The 22,415-nt window shown below is 42.0% G+C and overlaps 2 protein-coding genes across 3 annotated transcripts; one reads left to right on the plus strand and one right to left on the minus strand.

Moving 5' to 3' along the window:
* The first annotated feature begins 191 nt into the window (after window positions 1–191).
* On the plus strand, window positions 192–13,441 carry atp1b2b (ATPase Na+/K+ transporting subunit beta 2b). 2 transcript variants are annotated; one of them, XM_010893456.4, is made up of 8 exons: window positions 192–685; window positions 6,153–6,281; window positions 6,501–6,605; window positions 6,819–7,024; window positions 7,290–7,349; window positions 8,836–8,862; window positions 9,005–9,100; window positions 9,298–13,441. In XM_010893456.4, exons 1-8 carry the CDS (start codon window positions 595–597, stop codon window positions 9,457–9,459), a joined length of 876 nt encoding a protein of 291 aa, XP_010891758.1. In that variant the 5' UTR covers window positions 192–594; the 3' UTR covers window positions 9,460–13,441. The 2 variants fall into 2 exon arrangements, with proteins under 2 accessions (XP_010891758.1, XP_010891759.1); XM_010893457.4 differs by lacking the exon at window positions 8,836–8,862.
* LOC117594758 (alanine and glycine-rich protein-like) lies at window positions 13,179–15,392 on the minus strand. The gene is made up of 2 exons (XM_034293490.1): window positions 14,991–15,392; window positions 13,179–13,193 (listed from the first exon to the last, which is right to left on the minus strand). Exons 1-2 carry the CDS (start codon window positions 15,390–15,392, stop codon window positions 13,179–13,181), a joined length of 417 nt encoding a protein of 138 aa, XP_034149381.1.
* Window positions 15,393–22,415: the final 7,023 nt, after the last annotated feature.

Consider the following 22,415-nt stretch of genomic DNA (forward strand, 5'->3'; position numbering starts at 1 on the left):
TGACTTAGCCACATCGCCTGTAAGGGGCATTATGATTGGTTAAAGAGGGAAGCTGGTTGGCTGCTGGTGTCCTCTGGTGAGACAGGAGGAGGGGACCCTGGCTGTCTCCTCCGAGGCTGTGAGGGTTGGGGAGGGGTGAGGCTTAAGGCGTAAGTGAGGGTGAGCAAGGGAGAGGCTGTTAGAGAGAGAGAGAGAGAGAGAGAGAGAGAGAGAGGGGGAGAGAGAGGGGGAGAGAGCCCTTTACTGCAGTATCACCACATTTCTGCATCACTCATCAAAACTCTGCGGCATGCGGACTAGACCTGGGGGAGGGCAGATAGCGGGTTTGTGCTGAGTGTAGTATCAACACCACCATCGACAAATATACATTAACTGTAATCAGATACAGTAGCACGCAGCCGGCGGATCTTCTATCCTTTCAAAGCAGCTCTCTATGTGTGCGCTCTGAAGCGTTTCTCTGCACTCGAACTAATTGTCAACCATCTGATTCCAGAGCGACCCTGATATATTTAACATATCACACAAACAACTGTTAGGCCTAGATTAGGCTATATAGCCCGATTACAGTCAGTGGATTAAAGAAATCGAGGAAAAATGGCGAAGGATGCTGAGAAGAGTACTTGGAAGGACTTCATATGGAACCCCAGGACACGGGAATTTTGTGGCAGGACAGCGAGCAGCTGGGGTGAGTCCGCCTACATGGTTGCTTGCAGCAAAGTACCAGAGATGGCTGCTCTTCCTCTAAAACCTAATTAGCCACAGGTTTTACAGTGATATCATGAGCATCTTGTATTTGTGCTTCTTGGGCGCTTGTGAATGTGACCAAGCAGAATGTAGAACAAAATTTGTGAGCACATTTTGACATAGCCTAACCTATGTTGCGCAATGTAAAGACGTTGTCTTAACGAAGGTTCAGGTAATCAAATTGGTCGCTGTCCAAAATGCGGTGCTGAAATTCAAATGCGGCATTAGGTGTGGATAGCGTCTGCTGGCTCTGGTGAAATGTTGCCAGCATTACTTTTCTTAATGTATTCATTTATGCTTCGGAGTTCCCTGCGCAATGCGTCTAGACAAGGGTGGAGGTAGTGAAACTTCTTCAGGTTCAATGAATATGACAGTGCTCATTTTAAAGGATACAGTAGAATGGTTCAAATTCAACTTTTGTTACTTCAACCTGCTTTCTGGCGCAAAGGCAGTTGTTATTTCAAATAGTTACATTTTTATTCGGCAAAAGCTTGTAATTTACTCAAATCGGCAAAAACTGTAAAAATAGAGGGTTGTAGAATGTATTTCAATTATAGACTGTTTAATAACAATCACTATTAAAATGTTTTGACTCTGTGAAGTTTGAATGTGATAAAAGTTATATCACCTGCTAAATGCCAAGATCAGCAGTATAATCTGCACAACCAAAATCAAAAATAACATCAGATAATGTAATCTAACATCTGAGATTTTAAACGATGACTTCACATCCATCCCAAAAATATCTCAAATGTTCGTGGAACCAGAAATGGACACATATGTCTCTTTTGTAATGACATTGAGGCGTTTTAATCTGGGTAAAGCTGAGGGCCACATTCTATTTGTATCACCTCCAACCCCCCAGCCCTTACCATCGCAGAGTAAATCATCGCAGGATGTAATCCCAATCTAATGACTTCATTGGTTGACCCTCCGAGTAGCAGTTTCAATACCACAAATCAAACTGCACATCAATTTCATAGCATTTATTTGAACTGATTACACTGCATTTTATCAGAATGATTTTGATATAAACTCTTTTGAAAACAAGTGCTATGATTTCAAACTCACACGACAATCCTGCATTTTTCATTTCTGCGAGTGCTATAGTGTCCCTTGCACTATATTCCAGCACGCACAGAAAGTAAATTATGCCTACTGTGGGGTGATCGTTGACTGTAGCGATTTTCCCAGAATGCACTTCTTCATCCAGCTCAGCGCGTTCCAGGTGCTTTAAGGACTGGTGGCCCGGTTAAGCTGCACTCCATAAGACTTGTTAATTAGGCTATTTCTGTAGCTAGCCAAAACGCATATAGCATATAGGAGATCCATGAACCTAGTACATATATACCTCATTAACGGGCTGGGCCTATTGATCCAAACCCTAGACCGCATATAATAGTCTTTAAATTTCCCTGATGCCCTCCACAGCCAACAAGACATATTAGGGTAGAAGTTCAGTCGCACTACTCTTTCATGCAAGTGTGTGTGAGTGTGTGTGTGTTAAGCCATTATGGTAATATTTCTTAGATCCCCAGGCAATTTCAAAAGGACATGAATATGAAAAATAGCCATAGCACATGCATATTATTTTGTCCTCACCACAATTTCCATTCAAAGCCTCTGTTTGATAGCACAGCTTCAAAACAGCATCCGCATTTATTCATTGATGTTTGAATACTATCCTGATGAAACGTACTAAATTAAATAGACCTCTTTAAGGGTTTTGCATATTACCATCCTGAAAGGGAAAGCGCAAGACACTGCCGGCCTATTCTTCCCCACCATTTTCTTCTTTGCTCTGAACTTTCTTTTTTGATGGGGTTAAAAGGGAGAGGCGGGGGGGGGGGGGGTACCGTTGATGAGATGTTGGACAGGACAGTCAGTGGGGGGGGTACCGTTGATGAGATGTTGGACAGGACAGTCAGTGGGGGGGGTACCGTTGATGAGATGTTGGACAGGACAGTCAGTGGGGGGGGGGGGGGGGGGGTACCGTTGATGAGATGTTGGACAGGACAGTCAGTGGGGGGGGGGGTACCGTTGATGAGATGTTGGACAGGACAGTCAGTGGGGGGGGGGTACCGTTGATGAGATGTTGGACAGGACAGTCAGTGGGGGGGGGGGGTACCGTTGATGAGATGTTGGACAGGACAGTCAGTGGGGGGGGGGGGTACCGTTGATGAGATGTTGGACAGGACAGTCAGTGGGGGGGGGGGGGGTACCGTTGATGAGATGTTGGACAGGACAGTCAGTGGGGGGGGGGGGGGGTACCGTTGATGAGTTGTTGGACAGGACAGTCAGTGGGGGGGGGGGGGGGGGTACCGTTGATGAGATGTTGGACAGGACAGTCAGTGGGGGGGGGGGGTACCGTTGATGAGATGTTGGACAGGACAGTCAGTGGGGGGGGGGGGGGTACCGTTGATGAGATGTTGGACAGGACAGTCAGTGGGGGGGGGGGGGGGGGTACCGTTGATGAGATGTTGGACAGGACAGTCAGTGGGGGGGGGGGGGTACCGTTGATGAGATGTTGGACAGGACAGTCAGTGGGGGGGGGGGGGTACCGTTGATGAGATGTTGGACAGGACAGTCAGTGGGGGGGGGGGGGGGGTACCGTTGATGAGATGTTGGACAGGACAGTCAGTGGGGGGGGGGGGGGTACCGTTGATGAGATGTTGGACAGGACAGTCAGTAGACTCTCTGTGGAACTGGACAGAAGATATTTGTTGGCGTCATGACCCACCATCAAGGCAGAGCAGTGAAGTCATGATCAGTGATGTCAGTCCATCCCTGCATTGGCTGGACCGGTGCCAGGCTAACATAGAGCCTGTGCAGTATCAGGGATGACTCTGCAGGGTTATTCCTTCCTACACACTGTGTGCAACAGCACCCCATCCCTACCGTACATACCTCCATCTCTTCATCCCATCCCACACCAACCTGCACCATGCCCTTTTGCTGTTGTCATTGACTCCTCTGTGAGGCTACATTTCAACAGAGATCCTACCAACCATATACATTCACTCTCACTCACCACAGAGCTCCGGTGTTTGTAACAGTATCCTGTGAAGCAGCTTCCCCTTTGCCATTTGGTTATGGATCTCTGTAAGCTTGGCCAGTATGTGAGGCCCAGGGCCCAAAGCCTGCTGACAGGGGGATATCCCATGGTGTTTTTTGACAGGGCCCAGGGGTGGTGTTCCCGCACAAGGAAACACCCAGCAGAGATATTGCAGACCTACCGTGTAGGATGGACCTCAAGCTATGCTGAGAGTGCCAAGTAATGGGATGTAGGGGCTGCTGATAGATTCAGCCAACTCCCCTTTTTTCACATAAGTTATGCCCTGTATGAACATTGTGGCAAGTGATTTTCCACCCAAAATAATAGTTTTATATCTAAATACACTACCGTTCAAAAGCTTGTGGTTATTTAGAAATGTCCATGTTTTTGAAAGCAAAGCAAATTTTTGTCCATTTAAATAAGAACAAATTGATCAGAAATACAGTGTAGTCATTGTTAATGTTGTAAATGGCTAACAGCTGATTATTTATGTAATATCTCCATAGAGGTACAGAGGCTCATTATCAGCAACCATCACTCCTGTGTTCCAATGGCATGTTGTGTTGGCTAATCCAAGTTGATCATTTTAAAGGGCTAATTGATCATTTATAAACCCTTTTGCGATTATGTTAGCATAGCTAAAAACGTTTGTGCTGATAGAAGAAGCAATAAAATTGGCCTTTAGATTAGGCTATTCCATGCGAGAAATTGCCAAGAAACTGAAGATCTTGGGCAACGATGTGCAGTACTCCCTTCACAGAATAGCGCAAACTGGCTCTAACCAGAATGGAAACAGGAGTGGGAGGCCCCGGTGCACAAATGAGCAAGAGGACAAATACATTTGAGTGTCTAGTTTGACACTCAAATGTCCTCAACTGGCAGCTTTAATAAATAGAACCCTGCAAAACAACAGTCTCAACATCAACAGTGAAGAGGCAACTCTGGGGTGCTGGCCTTCTAGGCAGAGTTTCAAAGGAAAAGCCATATCTGAGACTGGCCAATAAAAAGAAAAGATGGGCAAAATAACACAGACACTGGACAGAGGAAGAACTCTGCCTAGAAGGCCAGCATCCCACAGGGAAGTTATTCTGAGTAATAACAGGAAACTAATAAACAACTAATACCAGGAAAGTGTTTAGAAATTATCCTGAATATATATTAAATAATGACTTCATAAAAATATTAGAAACATTATTGATCAGATTTTATGCTTTCAAACACACTCCAACATTCTTCATCAAGAATAAGAACAATATGTCATTATTGGCAATGAAAATGGTGGTATTGTTGTTTCCTTGTCTAATATATTTACAAAATTTTCGTGGCATAAAGGAATCCATATATGTAATAATTGTGTGAATATTGGGTCACAACTGAGACAATCTGGTTCATTTTGGATCCCGAGGCCTAACCAGTGAGAACCACTTGTTTAAACAACCGCTTTTCGCTTGAAATCAAACGCTGACGTTACCATATGGCCTCCATTATGGTTTGTGTCCATAAGACTTGTACATAATCCCCTGACCCACTAATCTCCAGGGGGCTTCTCTACTCTCCTTACCTTCTGTCTCCATTCCTCCTCCCCCCCTTTTTCACCGTCCCCTCTTCTCAGCTCTCTCCCCCAATGCTAGTGTTACTTGATAATTCATTTGGACAAAGACTAGACATCCAACCCTGCATTAATCATTACCTGCTGGGGGAAGGGGTGTGTGTGTGGGTGTGTGTTTTGGGTGTGTGTGCTCAGGTTGTGAGTGATTGGAAGAGCACAGACATGTATGAACGTATCTTTTTATGTCCCAACAATGTTTCAGAAAATACACAGATGCCAATTTAATATCCAGTAGACAATTTGTTTCATAATGCGTAAAATACCTTTGTTTGAGAAAAAGAAAGCATGAGTCCCTACTGGAGGAAGTAGAGGCTTTGGGTTGGAGGTACACTGGATTGATTCTTGGGTTGTTTCTTTTCACATGTTCAGTTGGAGCAGTGTGAAAAAGATTGAGTGGTAGAGTAAGTTAAAGACAACATACGACCTACTCTACAAGGCCTTTTCATCTTTTCAGCGTTTGTTAAAACATTTGCCTCATTCTAAGGTATCCTATTCTGTTCATGGGTAATGGAATGGCCATATTTGGTTCAATGTTGTCTTGTATGAGGTCTATACTGTATCTGTTTAATGTTAATACTGTGTCTGTATGAGACTAACATAGTCTATGTATGATGTTAATACTATATCTGTATCATGTCAATACAGTAAATGTTTGAGTCTAATACTGTATCTGTATGAGGTTAATACAGAATATATATGAAATTAATATTGTGCTTACGTGCTTGTCACATCTTGTCTCTCCAGGCCTTATTCTACTCTTCTACCTGGTGTTCTACATCTTCCTAGCTGGAATGTTCTGCCTCACCATGTACGTCATGCTGCAGACCCTGGACGACCACAAACCCACCTGGCAAGACAGGCTTGGCACACCAGGTATTATAAATATAATAATAATGCCTATAAATATAATATCAATAATATCACATACTAAGACGTGTTCACACCCTTAAACCTCAAAATACAAACATACACTTTGTCAAGTCTCTCCGCCCACTGCTTCTGTTTAGTCATGAACACCCTAAACAGTCACACATAGTAATGCTATACTTCAGGCCAAAAGCCCTTCCCACGTTCTTTGTCTCTCGTCTGCAGGCATGATGATCAGACCTCGGGGAGAGTCAATGGAGATCATCTATAACCCCCAAATGACGGAGAGCTGGGACATGTACGCCAAGACCTTGGACAACTTCCTCTCTCGTGAGTGTGTCTGCCCGTCCCTCTATATTTACATTTCGGTCAATACACAGACACATTTTGTCAGAGTGACTCACGTCCTGGTTCACCTCATGGGGAAACCCTCATCCCTGCCATTGTAAAGCTCCCTGGCCTACCAGCTGGTTGACCCATCTTTCACGTAAATGCATTTATTTTGGGAGAAACAACATCAAACTGTATTTCTCTCCCATCCAGCCTACAACAACTCTCTGCAGGCTGAGAAGAATGATGAGTGCAAACCAGACCAGTACTTTGTTCAGGCCGACAGTGGTGATGTGAAGAACAACCCAAAGCGGTCCTGCCAGTTCAATCGCACACTTCTAGAAGTATGCTCTGGCCTCGAAGACCGAACCTATGGATACGTGGACGGCAAGCCATGCATCATCATCAAGCTGAACCGGGTACAGCAAAGGGGGGGAGGGGGCTGGGAAGGGGGACGCCTGGGGTGTGGATTGGAAACACTCCTTGGGGAGAGTGGGAGGAGGCAAGGAAATGTTTGGGAGTCTGCAAAATACAATACCAACGATGTACAAAAAAACATTTATAAACCGTTTTATCATCTTCAGAATTACGAAAATGAATAGTAGGGGTTTAGTGGGGGGTGGTGGTTAAACTCTCAAGTTTTAACACAAGTCTTTCTGTCTTTTCATCTCTCTGTCCTTGTAGGTCATTGGGATGTTGCCAGGAACGGATGGTCAGGCTCCATTTGTCACCTGTGGAGCGAAAGTGAGCCTTTCTCTCTCTTTTCCTCTCTCTCTCCTTGAGTCCCCGCAGAATTTACTCCCATCATGTGTCTTACTCTAATTTCACTCGTTACTGTGAGGGCCAGGTAACACGGGTACTGGAGTGCCTCAGGCAGTTAATTTTTAATCAACCTAGAAGACCACACAGCAAAAGAGGATTCAGGATTCCACACTGACAGTATTAATCCCTTTTCTAGTCTATACAGACCATACCGTAGGTCCTTCTGAATATTCTTAAATGCGCTACTCATGGGATTGGTCTCCAATGTCAAAAATGAGTAAATTGCAAGAGCAGTGTGCTTTATTAAAAAACACTATTTCATATTGCATATGCCAATTTAAAACATAGGACATATACAGTATTTCGCAGTGGTTTAGTTGTAGTAACTGGAGTCCTTACAATATTTATTGCATAAAGGTTTAGGGTTGGGGGGGTTCAGGTTTTCTTCAAGGACCTCTCTGTATTTTTCTCCCTTCCCTCAATTTTTACCAGTCATCCAGTCCCTACTGCTGAGAAGCATCCCCCAAAGAATGATGCCCCAGCATGCTACACCGTGGGGATGGTATAAGACAGGTGATGAGCGTTAACTTGTTTTCACCACAAGTCAATAAGAACAATATTGTTCCTCATGCTCTCCGAGTCCTTTGGGTACATGTCATGTGCCTTTAACTCAGGAGTGGCTTCCATCTAGTTATTCTAACATGAAGGACTGATCGGTTGAGTGCGGCAGACGGTCATTCTGGCAGGGTCTCACATCTCTGCACTGAAACCCAGAAGCTCTTTGGCCTTCGTGTTATTGGTCACCTCCCTGACCAAGGCCCTTCTTTCCTAGTGACTATGTTTGGTTGGACGGGCAGCTCTGGGATCCTTCTTGGTGGTTCCAAACTCCCTCCATTCCACAGTGATGGGGAGCACGGTGTTCCTTGGAACATTTCATGCTTTAGTATTTTTTTCTATAACCTTCCCAAGATCTATGCCTTGACACAATTCGGAAGGCTACGGAAGGTTAGTATGACTTGGTTTTTGCTCTGACATTCACTTTGAAATATGGGACCTTATATAGACATATGACTGACGTTGACTTGTGTCACATGATTGCTTAACTAATCGTCATGAATCCCGTGAAAAAAGCCAGGCTATGAATGGAGAAACAGCACATTTTGTTGGAAATAAGAATCCTATCAATAATATCACCAATATGGAATCATTGACCATGTATTCCCTTGACTAATATAATTGCTACATTTACTGAACTGATTGGTTAGCTCAGTTGGTCCAGTGTGGTGCATCCATTACAGAAGGCACTCCTACTCCTGATCTCTGACCCCTGACCTTCCATTATGTCTGTGTCTTTCTTTGCTTGTTTGTATTGCATGTTATGATGTCATGTGATCATTTCATACCCTATGTGTATGTTGTTTTCTTCTTTTCAATTCTGTTACCATCCATTCTGTTCCTCCACTCTCAGAGGTACAAAATTGGCAAAGATGAATGGGTAAGGATGCCACTGTAGTGTATATTTCTGATACCCTTCTACCCTTGATTTCAGACTGGGTAGTTCTCCACTAATTGCCCTCACGCTTCAGATGGACGATGCTGTTACATGATCCAATAATCTTGATAATCTGTCTCTGCAGAAAGAAGACTCTGAGAAAATTGGAGAGCTGGCGTACTACCCTAAAAATGGCACCTTTAACCTAATGTACTACCCTTACTATGGCAAGAAAGCTCAGGTAAGAATCCCACAATACCAACAGGGCAATCCTCAGAAGTCATCACTTACAGCATAAACAGACTCTTATGTTCAGTATATCTCATGTTACTGATCCAACATTATTATATTGTTATTACCCATGAATAAGCCTGGGCTTTCAACACGTTAAGACATTTAAATCTATATTGACCTTAAGTATCTATTGTCCTGTTTCAGGTGAACTACTCCCAGCCTCTGGTTGCCATCAAGTTTCTCAACATCACCCTCAACGAAGACGTCAACATTGAGTGCAGGATCATCTCCAACAGCATTCCTCCTGGGAGTGAAAGAGACAAGTTTGCTGGAAAAGTGTCTTTCAAACTGAGGATCAACACTTAGATCTAAATTTACTTTCTCTTTCTCTTGCATTCAAGCCCACCCACATTCTGTGCACAGGTATACACACACACACACGCACAAACAGAAACACACTAACATACACACACACACACACACACACACACAGAAATAGAATGAACACCGTCTAAGGAAGAGAATATGTTTACAGCGTCCCTTCACCCTAGATGTTGGGGAACTGCACGTCCACTGGAGTGATGATGTCAGAATGGTGGAGTAGAAAGACTGGTATTTCTGTCTCTTTCTGTGTGTGAGCTTGGGGACTGATGGTTTTCTGTAAATTAGTTTGACATGAGGTCTATTTATACTGCATGACTACCTAGGAGATATAGAGGACATAAACATGTATGATTTCAAAGTTTGCAAGGAGAAGCAAAGCCTCTTACCAGTTTACTGTCGCTCCTTTCTCACTGCCTCCCCCATGGAGTGCCCCTCTAAATACATATATACAGAAAACAGACCACAAAATTAGTATATGTAATTATACAGTATATCATACTCTTATGTCAGTGTGTCTGTTTTGTTGCACTTATTAATCCAACAGCTAATACCTACGATGAAAAGACATGTTGGTGGATGAAGGCCGGGAGGGAGTCCTTTTGCATGTCTGTATTGTCTTTAGTGTGGGAAGTGGCCTCGTCCCAGCTCACTGCTCTGCTATGTGTCAATTATAAATGAGGTTATGTTAAACCCATGGCCACCAGGACGGACCATACAGCCATTGTGTGTATGAAACGTGAGATTGATGAAGATCGCATCTCCAACGTGGGGAGTTATAGAGGTCAAGAGCTTTGAGCGTGTGTGTTTGTGTGTGTGTGTGTTTGTCAGACAACATTCCATTTGCAAGACTCATTCCATATTGTAGGTCGGGAAGTTGCATATGCAATGTGCAATATTCATTAGTCACACGTCATATGCATTCTGCCCATCATACAGGACCTTTTTTGTAGTCATTAACACTTGAATTGTGTATCATAGTTATAATTTGGATTAGGCTTTCATAACATGAATATATATGTACACATTGTTCTTACGTTGAGTACCTGGTTGGTGTACACTGCTGACTTTCTACAGCTTAACAGTAAGGGATAGGTGGTTTGTTTATAGCTTTCTATTTCATCCTTTTCTGTACATATTCATTATGGATGCTGTTTGTCTATTTTGTATAGATTTGCACTGGTTTGAGTGTTTCCTGTAAAAAGGAGATGCTTTAGTGGAAAAGTACAAATGGAGAGTCTATGCTTCTACATGTGTTGAAACTTCTATTTCAAAACTATTAGACCAACTTTAAGTTCAAGGCTGCCTCCAACATTTCTGATTACATTCATCCAAATGTCTGTAGGTCTGTTTTGCAGACAACAGTGATTTGATTCCTTTTAATTCAGGTAGGATTCTCTGCCACTACATTCTTCAGGGTGCCAGAGACCAACCTTGGTGTTGGAGACAGAACTCTAACAAACTGAGCATGTGCATTAAAAGAGGATTTGTCAGCGTGCCGTCCCATGTCGCTCAATGCTCTTTCGCACAGATACCATGGCTGTGCTGTTGACTTGATTGGGTACACATAATGAAACAAGCCTGTTCATCAGTTGAGGAATCTGTAGATCTGACCAAGCAATGCTGAACCGTGACACCTGGCCTTGGCTGTGACACTGTGCCAGTGTGACTGTGATCCTGCTACCACGTCATGGCAATACTTTTAGAACACCGGCATCTGTTCACTCAAATTCAGGATTGGTTGACCTTTAGGGACGTTTTCTCAGTCAGTATAGGGTGTGTACTGATACACTCTTCATTGTTGGTTGATGTGGTGCCTCAGAAATAACATCGTCAAGATTTAGCAGTAATACTCTATTTTGCTTGATAGATGCAAAATACATGCTGCGAATTTACCCAAAAAATTTATCAGACTCAATGTTGAACATGTATTCCGCATGCATTGTGAAAGAATATTGACCAGTGCTAGTGCTACCTGCTCCTTAGCATTCCTGCTCCATTCAGTTTGCCTCGCTAAATTTCACTCTAATCTTTTAATCTGGTCAGATAATCCAGAACAGACACTCCACTTCATCCACTCTTCATAGTCCCTCTTTCTTGTGTTTACCCTCCCTCTTTCTTTTTTTTTCTTCTCTCTCACACACACACATATACACACATATATACACACACACACACACAGATTCACACACACACACACACACACACACACACACACACATACAAATGCCCTTGGAGACACACAGACACACTCTTTCAAAATGTGTACCACCTAAATCTAACCCCACAAATCTAACCTCTACTAACCCTAAACCTATTACTTGTTTTACTGTTCTTGTGGGGATTTTCACACACACACACACACACACACACACACACACACACACACAAGGATGTCAGGAGGAAAAAATGCCTGCTTGCTTGGTTTTACAGTTACTTTCTGTTCAGTGTATTCATCACAATTTTATCAGCGTAACAAATGTTGCATCACAAGATATTTGTCCCCTGAGCCCATTCCATCCACAATCAATTCAACAAGTAAATGTGTATCCATGGTGTGCAGTCATGCATTTACTTATGTGTAGATTACAGATACAAAACAAATGCTTTTCTATTCTGCATACAAGATTAGTCATGTTAGATTACAGACATTCCCTCCAACCAAAGATGAATGTATTAATTCAAAATTTAATAGTATGAAATAATCATGCTGTAACTATCAGACCACAGATATTTATATGAGATAGGGTGTTATTGCAAACATGTTTCAGAAGGATGTTGTATGAATGTCATTTAATGAGCAGTCCTATTCATTCAGATCGATGTTACAGGATGAGTAGGTTTCACAAAATGACAACAGTGCCTCCTGGTGGACAGATATTTTGTTCCCCAGTGTCACAAATGTTATTTAATTTCTCATTCTCCATATATCCGTTTTATATGATAATTTGGAGATTTCTTCAAAAAGCAATATATGTATTTCCTGTGTGGCTGTATGGTGTATGTATTCTAGAAATGGCTGTAACAAATATAGAATAACAGGAATCATCAAGAGAGTGAAACGAGAAAGAACATGTTTGTATTATGTTCACATATACAATAGGTATTCAGTTATATATCTGCCATTAGGTATTCTAAAGATTCAACAATAGAAACACATACTGGTTTTGTTTTCAAAAGATAAAGTATTTTTATTGTTAATTTTTTGGAAAGAGGAAATAACCTATTAGCGTTGGATTGTACTATGACAGTGGTGCTACTTGGTAGGACTTGTATCTGTAAACTCAGATTTCTGAATGAGACTAAAGAAAACCTGACAGTTGAACACATACCAAGTATGGTTGAATGTAGAACATTTTTGTTTGTTTTTTGTCAGTCTGACATCTTTATCTTTCTTGTTTCTAACCTAGCAATATTGAATGGCTGCACTGCTGAAAGCTCCACTCGTTTTCAGTTGACTGCTGGCTACTCTTCCAGGTGATCAGAGAATATCTTTATATGGGCCCCAAGATTATGTAAGAAGGGAGTTGTCTGAAATTGGTTTGATCTGCTACACTGATTCAACAGAAAGCAGCATATTTTATGCAATTGCTAAGAATTTATCCCCAAAAAGTATAATACATGCCTGTGACCACTGCATGTGCAAAAACTAGTGTAAACTACCGATTTGTTTCAAACTCACTTCTGAAGCAGTAAGACAACTTTCACTGAAGGTCCTCCTGAAAAGAAAAGCAAAATGTATAGAATCAGGCACCTTAATAACATGGTCTAAGGCAGAAATCATTTGAAACATTTTGGGATAGTCTCAACCAAATGAAAATGGCTTATCATGGCTGATCATTTTATTGTCTTTTGATTTGTTTTGTTTTTTGCTGGTGTTGTATTTATATTATAATTATTATTTTTTTTTGCTCATGTTTATTGTAAAAAATAAGAGAAATCAATAAACGTGATGAAGAAAAGCAAACCAGATGTATGTTTTGCTCCCTAGCTGTAATCATTTCATGTAATTTCACCTCAGATGATGAGTAACATTACCTTTCTCCAGTCAGACAGACTACATATAGTAACAGTGACATAACAGGGTGTTATTTAAAGTGGCTGTCAAACTTATTCACCCCCTTGCATTTTTTCAAATTTTATTGTAGCCTAATTTTACAAGGAGTTTTTGCCACTGATCAACACAAAAAGGTCTATAATGTATAAGGTCTATAAAGTGGAAAATTGGGAAACAGCAATTTTTACTGATTCTTCTTTGCAAAATTGCTCAAGCCACAGTGTGTCAATTTGGAAGGGGACTCAAAATAATTTTCAACTCTGTCCACTAATTGGATTCAGGTCCCAACATGAACCTTTTTGTTTTAAGCCATTTTAGAGTGGCTTTGGTTTTATGTTCCAGTGGAAGTTGAATCTCCTCCCAAGTGCCAGGTCTCTTGCAGAATTCAGCAGGTTTCCTTCCCGGATTTCTCTTTACTTTGCTGCATCCATTTTGCCCTCAATCTTCACAAGCGTTCAAGGCCCGCATGCAGAGAAGAATTTCCAAAGCATGATGCTGCCACCCCCATGCTTCACAGTGGGGATGGTGTTCTCAGGATGATGTGCAGTGTTGGGTGAGCCAAACATAGTTATTAGCATTCAGGCCAAAAACACTACTTTGTTCTCATCAGACCATACAATCTAATTCCACTTGGTCTTAGAGTCTCTCACATGCCTTCTGGCAAAGTGTGGCTGAGATTTTAATGTGAGCTGTTCACTCTGTTATGCTCTCATAAAGACCACTTTTGTGAAGAACCTGTGCTGTTGTTGCATGTTCAGTGTCTCCCAGCTGTGGAAGATGGTAACTCTGTAAAAGTTGTCGTAGTGCTCTTGGTGGCTTCAATGACTGGTCTGAACACTCCTCCTTTGATGACGGCCCTTTCTAGACAGTCACAGTTGTGCAATACTCTCTCTATTTCTAATAATGGATGTGACTGTGCTCCAGGGGATAATCAAGGCCTGGGATATGTTCTTATATCCTACCCCTGTTTTGTCCTTACTCTTGTTTTGCTTTGAATGTTCCATCATCTTCATCAAGACGGAAAAATGGCTTGCACACAGGGGAGTAGATATGAGGGGATGGGGGGAGGGTCACAACACCCCAAACAGGTCAATTTGACCCCAACCCGGAAGAGTGGAAGTCCCGGGATTCATTGATCCTGACCCCCCAGTATGCAACAAAAACCCTAAACTACATTTCTGTGCTGAGATGACCGGCATGATGTAACAATTCCAGCCTAGTGGGATTGTTCCAGTCCTTGTTCTAGTTTTGGTTTCATTGTTTGTGGGTGTCATGCCCTTATTTGGAGTTCTTTGGAGTTCTCCTTGTTTGTGAATTAGTCCATGTCATTCACCTGTGCTTATGCCACCTTTTCTGTGTTGTCTCGTTGGGCCTTGTATTTAGTTCTGTCATTTCTTCAGCTGTCATTTCTTTACCCTGTCGGTAATCGTTTGTTGTGCGACGCTGTTACATTTGTTACCTTGTCCCTGCCCCACAGCCGTCCACCCAGTCCCTGTGCTGCCATCCCCCCCATGTAGTGGCTCGATGAGGGGTTCCTGCTGCCACCCCCAGAGAGGTGGTCCAACGAGCCCCCACCATTGCCACTTCTTGCCTGTGTTCCAGCGCCCTGTCCAGCCTTGAGGGAGGAGCCTCCCTCTTCTGCCCAGGAGCCACCTGCTACCCAGGCACCTCCTGCGGTCCTGGCTCTCCCTGCAGGCCTGGAGGTCTCTACAGGCCATCCACCTGCAGTCCCTAACACTGCTCCCCCTGGAGGCTTAGAGCTACCTGCAGGTCGTCCGCCTGCAACGCCTGACCCAGCCATGGGGGACCTGCCCCCGGCCCCAGCCATCCCCTGGCTGGCCACATCCAGGCCAGCATCCATTTTCCGTGTTCTAGTTTGGCTGGGATTGTATGGTGGGGTCCTGCTGTGGCCCTGCCTCCCTTTCCTTTGCTTTTCAGCACGTCCGGAGCCGCGCCTTAGGGGTAATGTAACAATCCCTGCCTAATGGAATCATTCCAGTCCTTGTTTTAGTCTTGGTTTCATTGTTTGTGAGTGTCATGCCCTTATTTGGAGTTCATGTCCTTGTTTAATCAGTCCACATCGGTCACCTGTGCCTGTGCTCACCTGTTCTGTGTTGTCTCGTTAGGCATGGTATTTGGTTCTGTCATTTGTTCAGTTCCCTGTCGTTTATCCTTTGTTGTGAACAGGTAAGTTTAGTTGCCTGTGCCTACTTCATACTCTCCTCTCTAATAGTGGCACATGATTTGTTTCTAGAAAGTAAACAAATTGTAGACTTTAAATTCACATGTATTCTCCCAGAAAAATGTAATGACAGCTTGCCATCTAAACAGATTGCAAGGAACATTCTATAATAAAACCGTCCAGTGTAGTAATTCTTAGATTATTCAAAACTACATTTTGGGATCTACTGAATACCATTTACTTTATATGCATCCTGCACCCACCTTAGATCCACAAGTGAATTTTGTAGGATTTGGAAATCAGACAGTAAGTGGGCAAATGCTTGTGCAAGAGAGGTGGCAGACATACTGTCATCAGCATAAAACACAGTTACATTTTCTTTCACAGAATTACAGTTAGAAATTATATACAGACTGAACAGCAAAATAACCTTTTTCAACTGTAATAAATTCTGATTATATCCTATCTATTTGAATACCCTAAGTTCTTTTGCTAGGATAATTCTGAAACCACAAGTGTCAGGGTCAGGCCTAATGAGGATCGTGTCTTTAGCAAGATGGAATTATGAAGTATATACTTTGAAGGATCAATAAATGAAACACAATGCAATTTCTTATCTGTGTCATTTACAACTAATATAGTGGCATTAGGATCTAAAATCAAACTCATTTTTGTTCATAATGCAGTTTTCCAATAAGGAGATCAACTGTATGTTTACTGAAGACTTAACAAGACATTTTAGATATAGGACAATAATTGTTAAGGTTTCTAGTAGCCCCACGCTTACGTAGTGGCAGCACATGCCCAGTTTTCAGAATTTAGGAATTACTTTTAGGAATGACTAGTCTGATAATAATAGTCTGATTTTACATTTTGGCTATCTTTACACTGACGTTTCTTAATCACTTAAATGTTTGCCAGTCTGAATAAGATGCTGCTTTTCTATTATTAATATTTCAAGATATGTCAGATGTGAACCAGGGGTTGGATCTGTTTTTGATTCTTGTTCTGTTATATGGCACACACCTGTCAGCAATTGAAGTGAAAACACTACTGCAATACTCTAAGGCCAGTTTGGCAAAATCGCTTAGATAAAAGGCTTGCAAAAAGGCTTGTTCACTTGTAAAAAGGTTTGTTAAAATTCTAAATGTATTTTTGTAATACTTTCGAGAGTCACTGTAATATATCTCTTTCCAGTTTTACTAAAAGGAGATGTCCCTAACAGAATCAATAAATGGAATCAATAAATTACAATTAGTTTTGTAATGTCACCTGTCGCTGTACGTCAAATTGAACTGGCTGTTCCAAACTGGTTTTGTAAAAGACAAAGTTAGCCAATAGGATGACGTTCTGGGGAAGTAGGAAGTAAGGGATTGGTGAAGTCAAGAGGCAGGTGGATGTAATCTAGTGTAATCTAATACACCATGCTAATCCCTAGGCAGCTCCTTCAGCACTCATGTGTCGTGCTCTCGGTTCTGATTTGGCAGACGGTGGGCATCAACCTAGCCTGATCTCTGGACACGGCATCTAGCCAAGCAGGCTGACAATAAATGCCCTTCATTAAAGACATTCACCTGTAATGCACCCAAGTTACAATGTAAAATATGAACAAATTAATCAATAACACTGATGTATGTATTGGCAATTTCTTCTAAATAATTAAACGGTACGTAAATGAGTTAGGGTCTGATTCTGACTTTTTTTTCCTTGTTCTTGAGAAGCGGTTCTACATCTATCCTAACAACAGAAAATGACGACCAAACTCTGACCTTTACCTTAGCTCTCCACCACCCTGCATATGCTCTCTCTTTGTCTCTCCCTCCACATCACTTCCTGATATGTCCTCTGCCCTTCAGCTCCCTCCTTCTGACCATCCTTTCTGGGAATGGGATCCAGTGTAGGGTGACAGGGAGAGAGCAAGGATTACATAGCATTAGAGGTATTTGTGGGCTTAAAATAGCGTGATCAAGTGTAATGCAAGTTGCTGATACTGGGCACCAACCAGCTCTTGCTCTATTTAGGGGTTTCAGCAGTTCACTGATGAAACCCTATTTGTTCCGGTTCATTAGGGTGCCATGCAACGAAGTTGCTCCAAGGAGGCCTGATGAGATGGGAGGTGTGACACACACTCACCACGCACACCCCATCTGACCTAGAGTCTTGTAAATTGGTACATAGGTCAATCTCCTCACCTACGAACATTTTTGCTAATGGGACTCCATATTGGATCTGCCATATTGGATTTTCCACCATTTTGGATTTTGTGAAAAACACTTAAAAACATAATCCTATAATAATGTCCGAACAAAACGTCCTTTGACATTTGGCTTCTATATATCAAAGGTCTGTAAAAGATGTACAAGCCAAGCCAGTATGTAACAAACCTTCAAGTGGTTATGGTTTTGTACATATAAGCATATTATTGAGATACTGTTCATTGTATCATAATCCAACTTGGTACACAGGTTCAGAACCTTGACAGGACATACCATGCGCAAGTGCTTTCCAACTAACCACAAGGGGGCAATGTTGAAAAAGACAACAAGCACACCACTCATTCTGATTGACATGAAGAAAAAAAATTGTGGATAAATCCATTTCCTTACAAAGAACATATTTGCCATCGGGACCGATTTGCTCTGACTTAATAGACTTTTGGACATTTTGAATATGTGAAAAAAGCTTCAAAAGCTACTCCTTTAGAAACACATGTTCTATCTTCAAGTAGTTGGGTATGGTATCTATGGACCAAGCTCTCTCAACACAAGTCAAGCCAGACAAGTTTGTTAAAAAACATGTCCGCCACTGACCAATAAACAGTCTGGGCATTGGCCTGGTACATAAAAGCATTTAAATCAGACATATTCATTAGTACTGTGGAATCTGAGCATTAACAATTACAATATGAATGTACACTCACCTAAAGGATTATTAGGAACACCATACATACATGTTCAAGAAACCATTTTAAAATGATTCAAGCTTTGTGACATGGTGCATTATCCTGCTGGAAGTAGCCATCAGAGGATGGGTACATGGTGGTCATAAAGGGATGGACATGGTCAGAAACAATGCTCAGGTAGGCCGTGGCATTTAAATGATGCCCAATTGGCACTAAGGGGCCTAAAGTGGGCCAAGAAAACATCCCCCACACCATTACACCACCACCACCAGCCTGCACAGTGGAAACAAGACATGATGGATCCCTGTTCTCATTCTGTTTACGCCAAATTCTGACTCTACCATCTGAATGTCTCAACAGAAATCGAGACTCATCAGACCAGGGAACATACTTCCAGTCTTCAACTGTCCAATTTTGGTGAGCAAGTGCAAATTGTAGCCTCTTTTTCATATTTGTAGTGGAGATGAGTGGTACCCGGTGGGGTCTTCTGCTGTTGTAGCCCATCCGCCTCAAGGTTGTGCGTGTTGTGGCTTCACAAATGCTTTGCTGCATACCTCGGTTGTAACGAGTGGTTATTTCAGTCAAAGTTGCTCTTCTATCAGCTTGAATCAGTCGACCCATTCTCCTCTGACCTCTAGCATCAACAAGGCATTTTCGCCCACAGGACTGCCGCATACTGGATGTTTTTCCCTTTTCACACCATTCTTTGTGAACCCTAGAAATGGTTGTGCGTGAAAATCCCAGTAACTGAGCAGATTGTGAAATATTCAGACCGGCCCGTCTGGCACCAACAACCATGCCATGCTCAAAATTGTTTAAATCACCTATCTTTCCCATTCTGACATTCAGTTTGATTGCCTTGACCAGGACCATACCCCTAAATGCATTGAAGCAACTGCCATGTGATCGGTTGATTAGATAATTGCATTAATGAGATTTGAACAGGTGTTCCTAATAATCCTTTAGGTGAGTGTACATTTCATTGGAAGTGAATGTGTCTAAATAATGAGAACAACAGAAACATCTCTGTTTAGATTATCTCTCTGTAGGTTGTGCTCTAATGACCATAGGAATGTTTACGATGGCCATATGGCATGGGGGTTGACTAGTTAGTCTTTGCTAGTTGGAAACGCCATTAATGTATCAGCTAGCTGGCAACCAACATTATAGTGAGAAGAAGATAGAACGTTCACCGAATGACATCTGTGCTGCAATTTTCCAATAAACTTGAGCAAACTTCTCCCTCAATTTGATACGGATTCTACATTATTTGACAACTATACGAAACCACCGATTTCTAACAGTACACATGCTCAAAACAATCTCAAGATTCCAGATGTGAAGGCACTTTCAAGCACAACTAAACTGAGGTGCTATAAAATTCTAATGTTTATAACAGTTGATATCTCTTGATCTGTTTTACTCAGAGTGATGAAATACTACGCACTTGCTAAGGGACATTAAGCTTGCTAAGCAGTAAAGTATGGTTCACCTTGGTTTAATGGTGGCACTGATGGACCAGAAAATCCTTTGCACAAAATTCCTGGTAAACAATCACAGGGAACCTCAGCGAAGTGAGGGAGACCAGAGATGACAGATGAAACAGATACCTAGCTAGATTTCTGCCAAACAAAACTGCTTACAAGGATCCGGTTTAACATCTCTGCTTGCTATCGCTAGCTAACGCAAATTTTCTTTGCCACAACTCCATGTTAGTGGTGGGTTCCTCAAGTCGGAATTCTGACTCGGAAAGTTGGAAGACCCCACTAGTCCCAAATTCGTAATCCAAGATTGTGATGTATTCTAGTTGTACTCTGAGGTCGGAATTTCCGAGTTCTAAGTTGGAAGTTCCAACTGGAACACTCCCTCAAGTCAGAATTCTGACTTGGATAGTCAGATGAGCCCACTAGCTCTGAGTTCTTAATCCAAGATGGCAGCCCCTTGTTTTAATTGTAAGTCAAAGCTATAGTTTTACTGTTTATTTTAGAAATTCTGTATATTTTTACCTCATTAAGTCTATTTTTTTTTTTACCTCATTTTATGTTGCTATGGTGTTAGTATGCGTGAAACCACTTAATGCGTTTTCATCAACTGGTATTGCTAACAATGGCTAACCTGGCTAGTTGTATGGCTGAATGAGCAAACCTACAATCTGTGAAAAAGGAAAAAGTTAAAGAAATATAAAACATACATTTTTTAAGTAGGGTGAGATCAGCTAAAGTATGACACATTTGCTTAAATTCGCTCTAAATCGCAGTTCAAGAATTGGCAACAAACCCGTTTTAGTTGTTACTCTTGAAATCGTAGCTTTGACTGACTTTTGAACATGTAAAGCTACTGTTAGGGTTGGGTATTGAGAACCGGTTCCAAGCTGGAGCTGGTTCCAAATTTCAAAGAACTGTAGATTTGATAAGATATACATTTCGAATCCTAACTTGGTTTCATAACTTAAGCATATTTCAGGCGCGACGTGCTCTCTCCCGAGTAAACTACATCAAGCATTTTACAGTATAAAAGTTGCACTTGCTACGTGGACTTAATGTGTTGTATTACGCACTACATCAAATAAATGTGAGAAGAGACACTTCTGTTTTGATCCAATGTTCAAGCAGCCCTGGAGTCTTATAGGTCAGGTGCGCAATATGCATGACCAATAATTAGACCATGAGCTAGCAATGAGGCGAGAGAGCGCCAAACTCATGTGTTCCTGTACTTTTGTAATTGCAGAACTAAAGGCACTTGTTATAAATGAAGCATGCTGGAAGTCGTCGTAATCTTTCAAGTGTGCAACAAAATTGGCGAGCCAGCCAGGAGAATTGACTGAGCTATCAAGTGGATGAAAATAACGGAGAAAAACTGACTTTGATGAACCGATCGTCGAGTGCAACGTCCATGGTAGGAAGCACATAAAAGATGGAGCTGGAGAGTTTGCAGAATCGCGTGAGTGAGAAATTGCTGCAACTGCAATTGCATCAGCTAAAAGAAATATGCAATTTTGCCAAAGTACCTGCAAAAGAATCTAACAGACATCAGTTAATTCGCCTACGTAGTAAAGATATGGAAAATGTGATTGACACTAAAGAGGAGGATGTGGCAAAACAGCATTTATAAGGTCTGCTAGGTTTTGCTAACCAGCTAGGACAGAGTGAATATGAGATAGATAATAGTTTAGATTAAGCTAGTATAGAAGCAGCGAAACTTTAGAGCTTGTAGAAACAATACTCTGATCTACAATTGAGTTTTCAGTCATCTACTCAAGCATTAGCTGATGAGATTAAAAAGTTGAGTGACAAAGCAAGCAGAACAGCAGCCAGTCAAGCAACATCTCAAGGCAATGTGACACATTCAACTCTATTTAGACTTCCTGAGGTAACTATAAGGAGAGAATTAAAAATATTTGTTCAAATTGGAGTACATGGTCAAAAAGATAAACTGTCATACACAAATCTAATGCATCAGATGGATCTGGGACTGAAAATGGGGCACAGTGACGCTGACGTGATTGAAGCTGTAGTCAAGGCCATCAGTCCAGGAGTTAGCATTTGTTATATGCTGGAAATGAAGAGTCACCTCAGCCTTTCACAACTGAAGACTATATTGAAGGGACATTTCAAAGAAGACAGTTCTACAGACATATATCATAGGTTAGTAAACATCAGCAAAGATGCAAGGGAGTCCCCTCAAAATGTCCTGTTTAGAGCTATGGAACATAAGGAAAGATTGTTACGTGCTGCCAGGGTGGTAGGGTTAGATGAGCAGTACAGTCCTGAGCTGATACAGAAGAGATTTTTGAGATCAGT

Source organism: Esox lucius, chromosome 7 (genome assembly GCF_011004845.1).
Source record: "Esox lucius isolate fEsoLuc1 chromosome 7, fEsoLuc1.pri, whole genome shotgun sequence".
In the NCBI taxonomy this organism is placed as follows: domain Eukaryota; kingdom Metazoa; phylum Chordata; class Actinopteri; order Esociformes; family Esocidae; genus Esox; species Esox lucius.

Bases quoted from the DNA above. Each gene is read 5' to 3' on its own strand.
- atp1b2b (XM_010893456.4), top strand. From the start codon at position 595: ATGGCGAAGGATGCTGAGAAGAGTACTTGGAAGGACTTCATATGGAAC. The intron at 686-6,152 runs GTGAGTCCGCCT...TTGTCTCTCCAG, and splicing joins CAGGACAGCGAGCAGCTGGG to GCCTTATTCTACTCTTCTAC. The intron at 7,350-8,835 runs GTGAGCCTTTCT...CTCCACTCTCAG, and splicing joins TTGTCACCTGTGGAGCGAAA to AGGTACAAAATTGGCAAAGA.
- LOC117594758 (XM_034293490.1), bottom strand. From the start codon at position 15,392: ATGGATGCTGGCCTGGATGTGGCCAGCCAGGGGATGGCTGGGGCCGGG.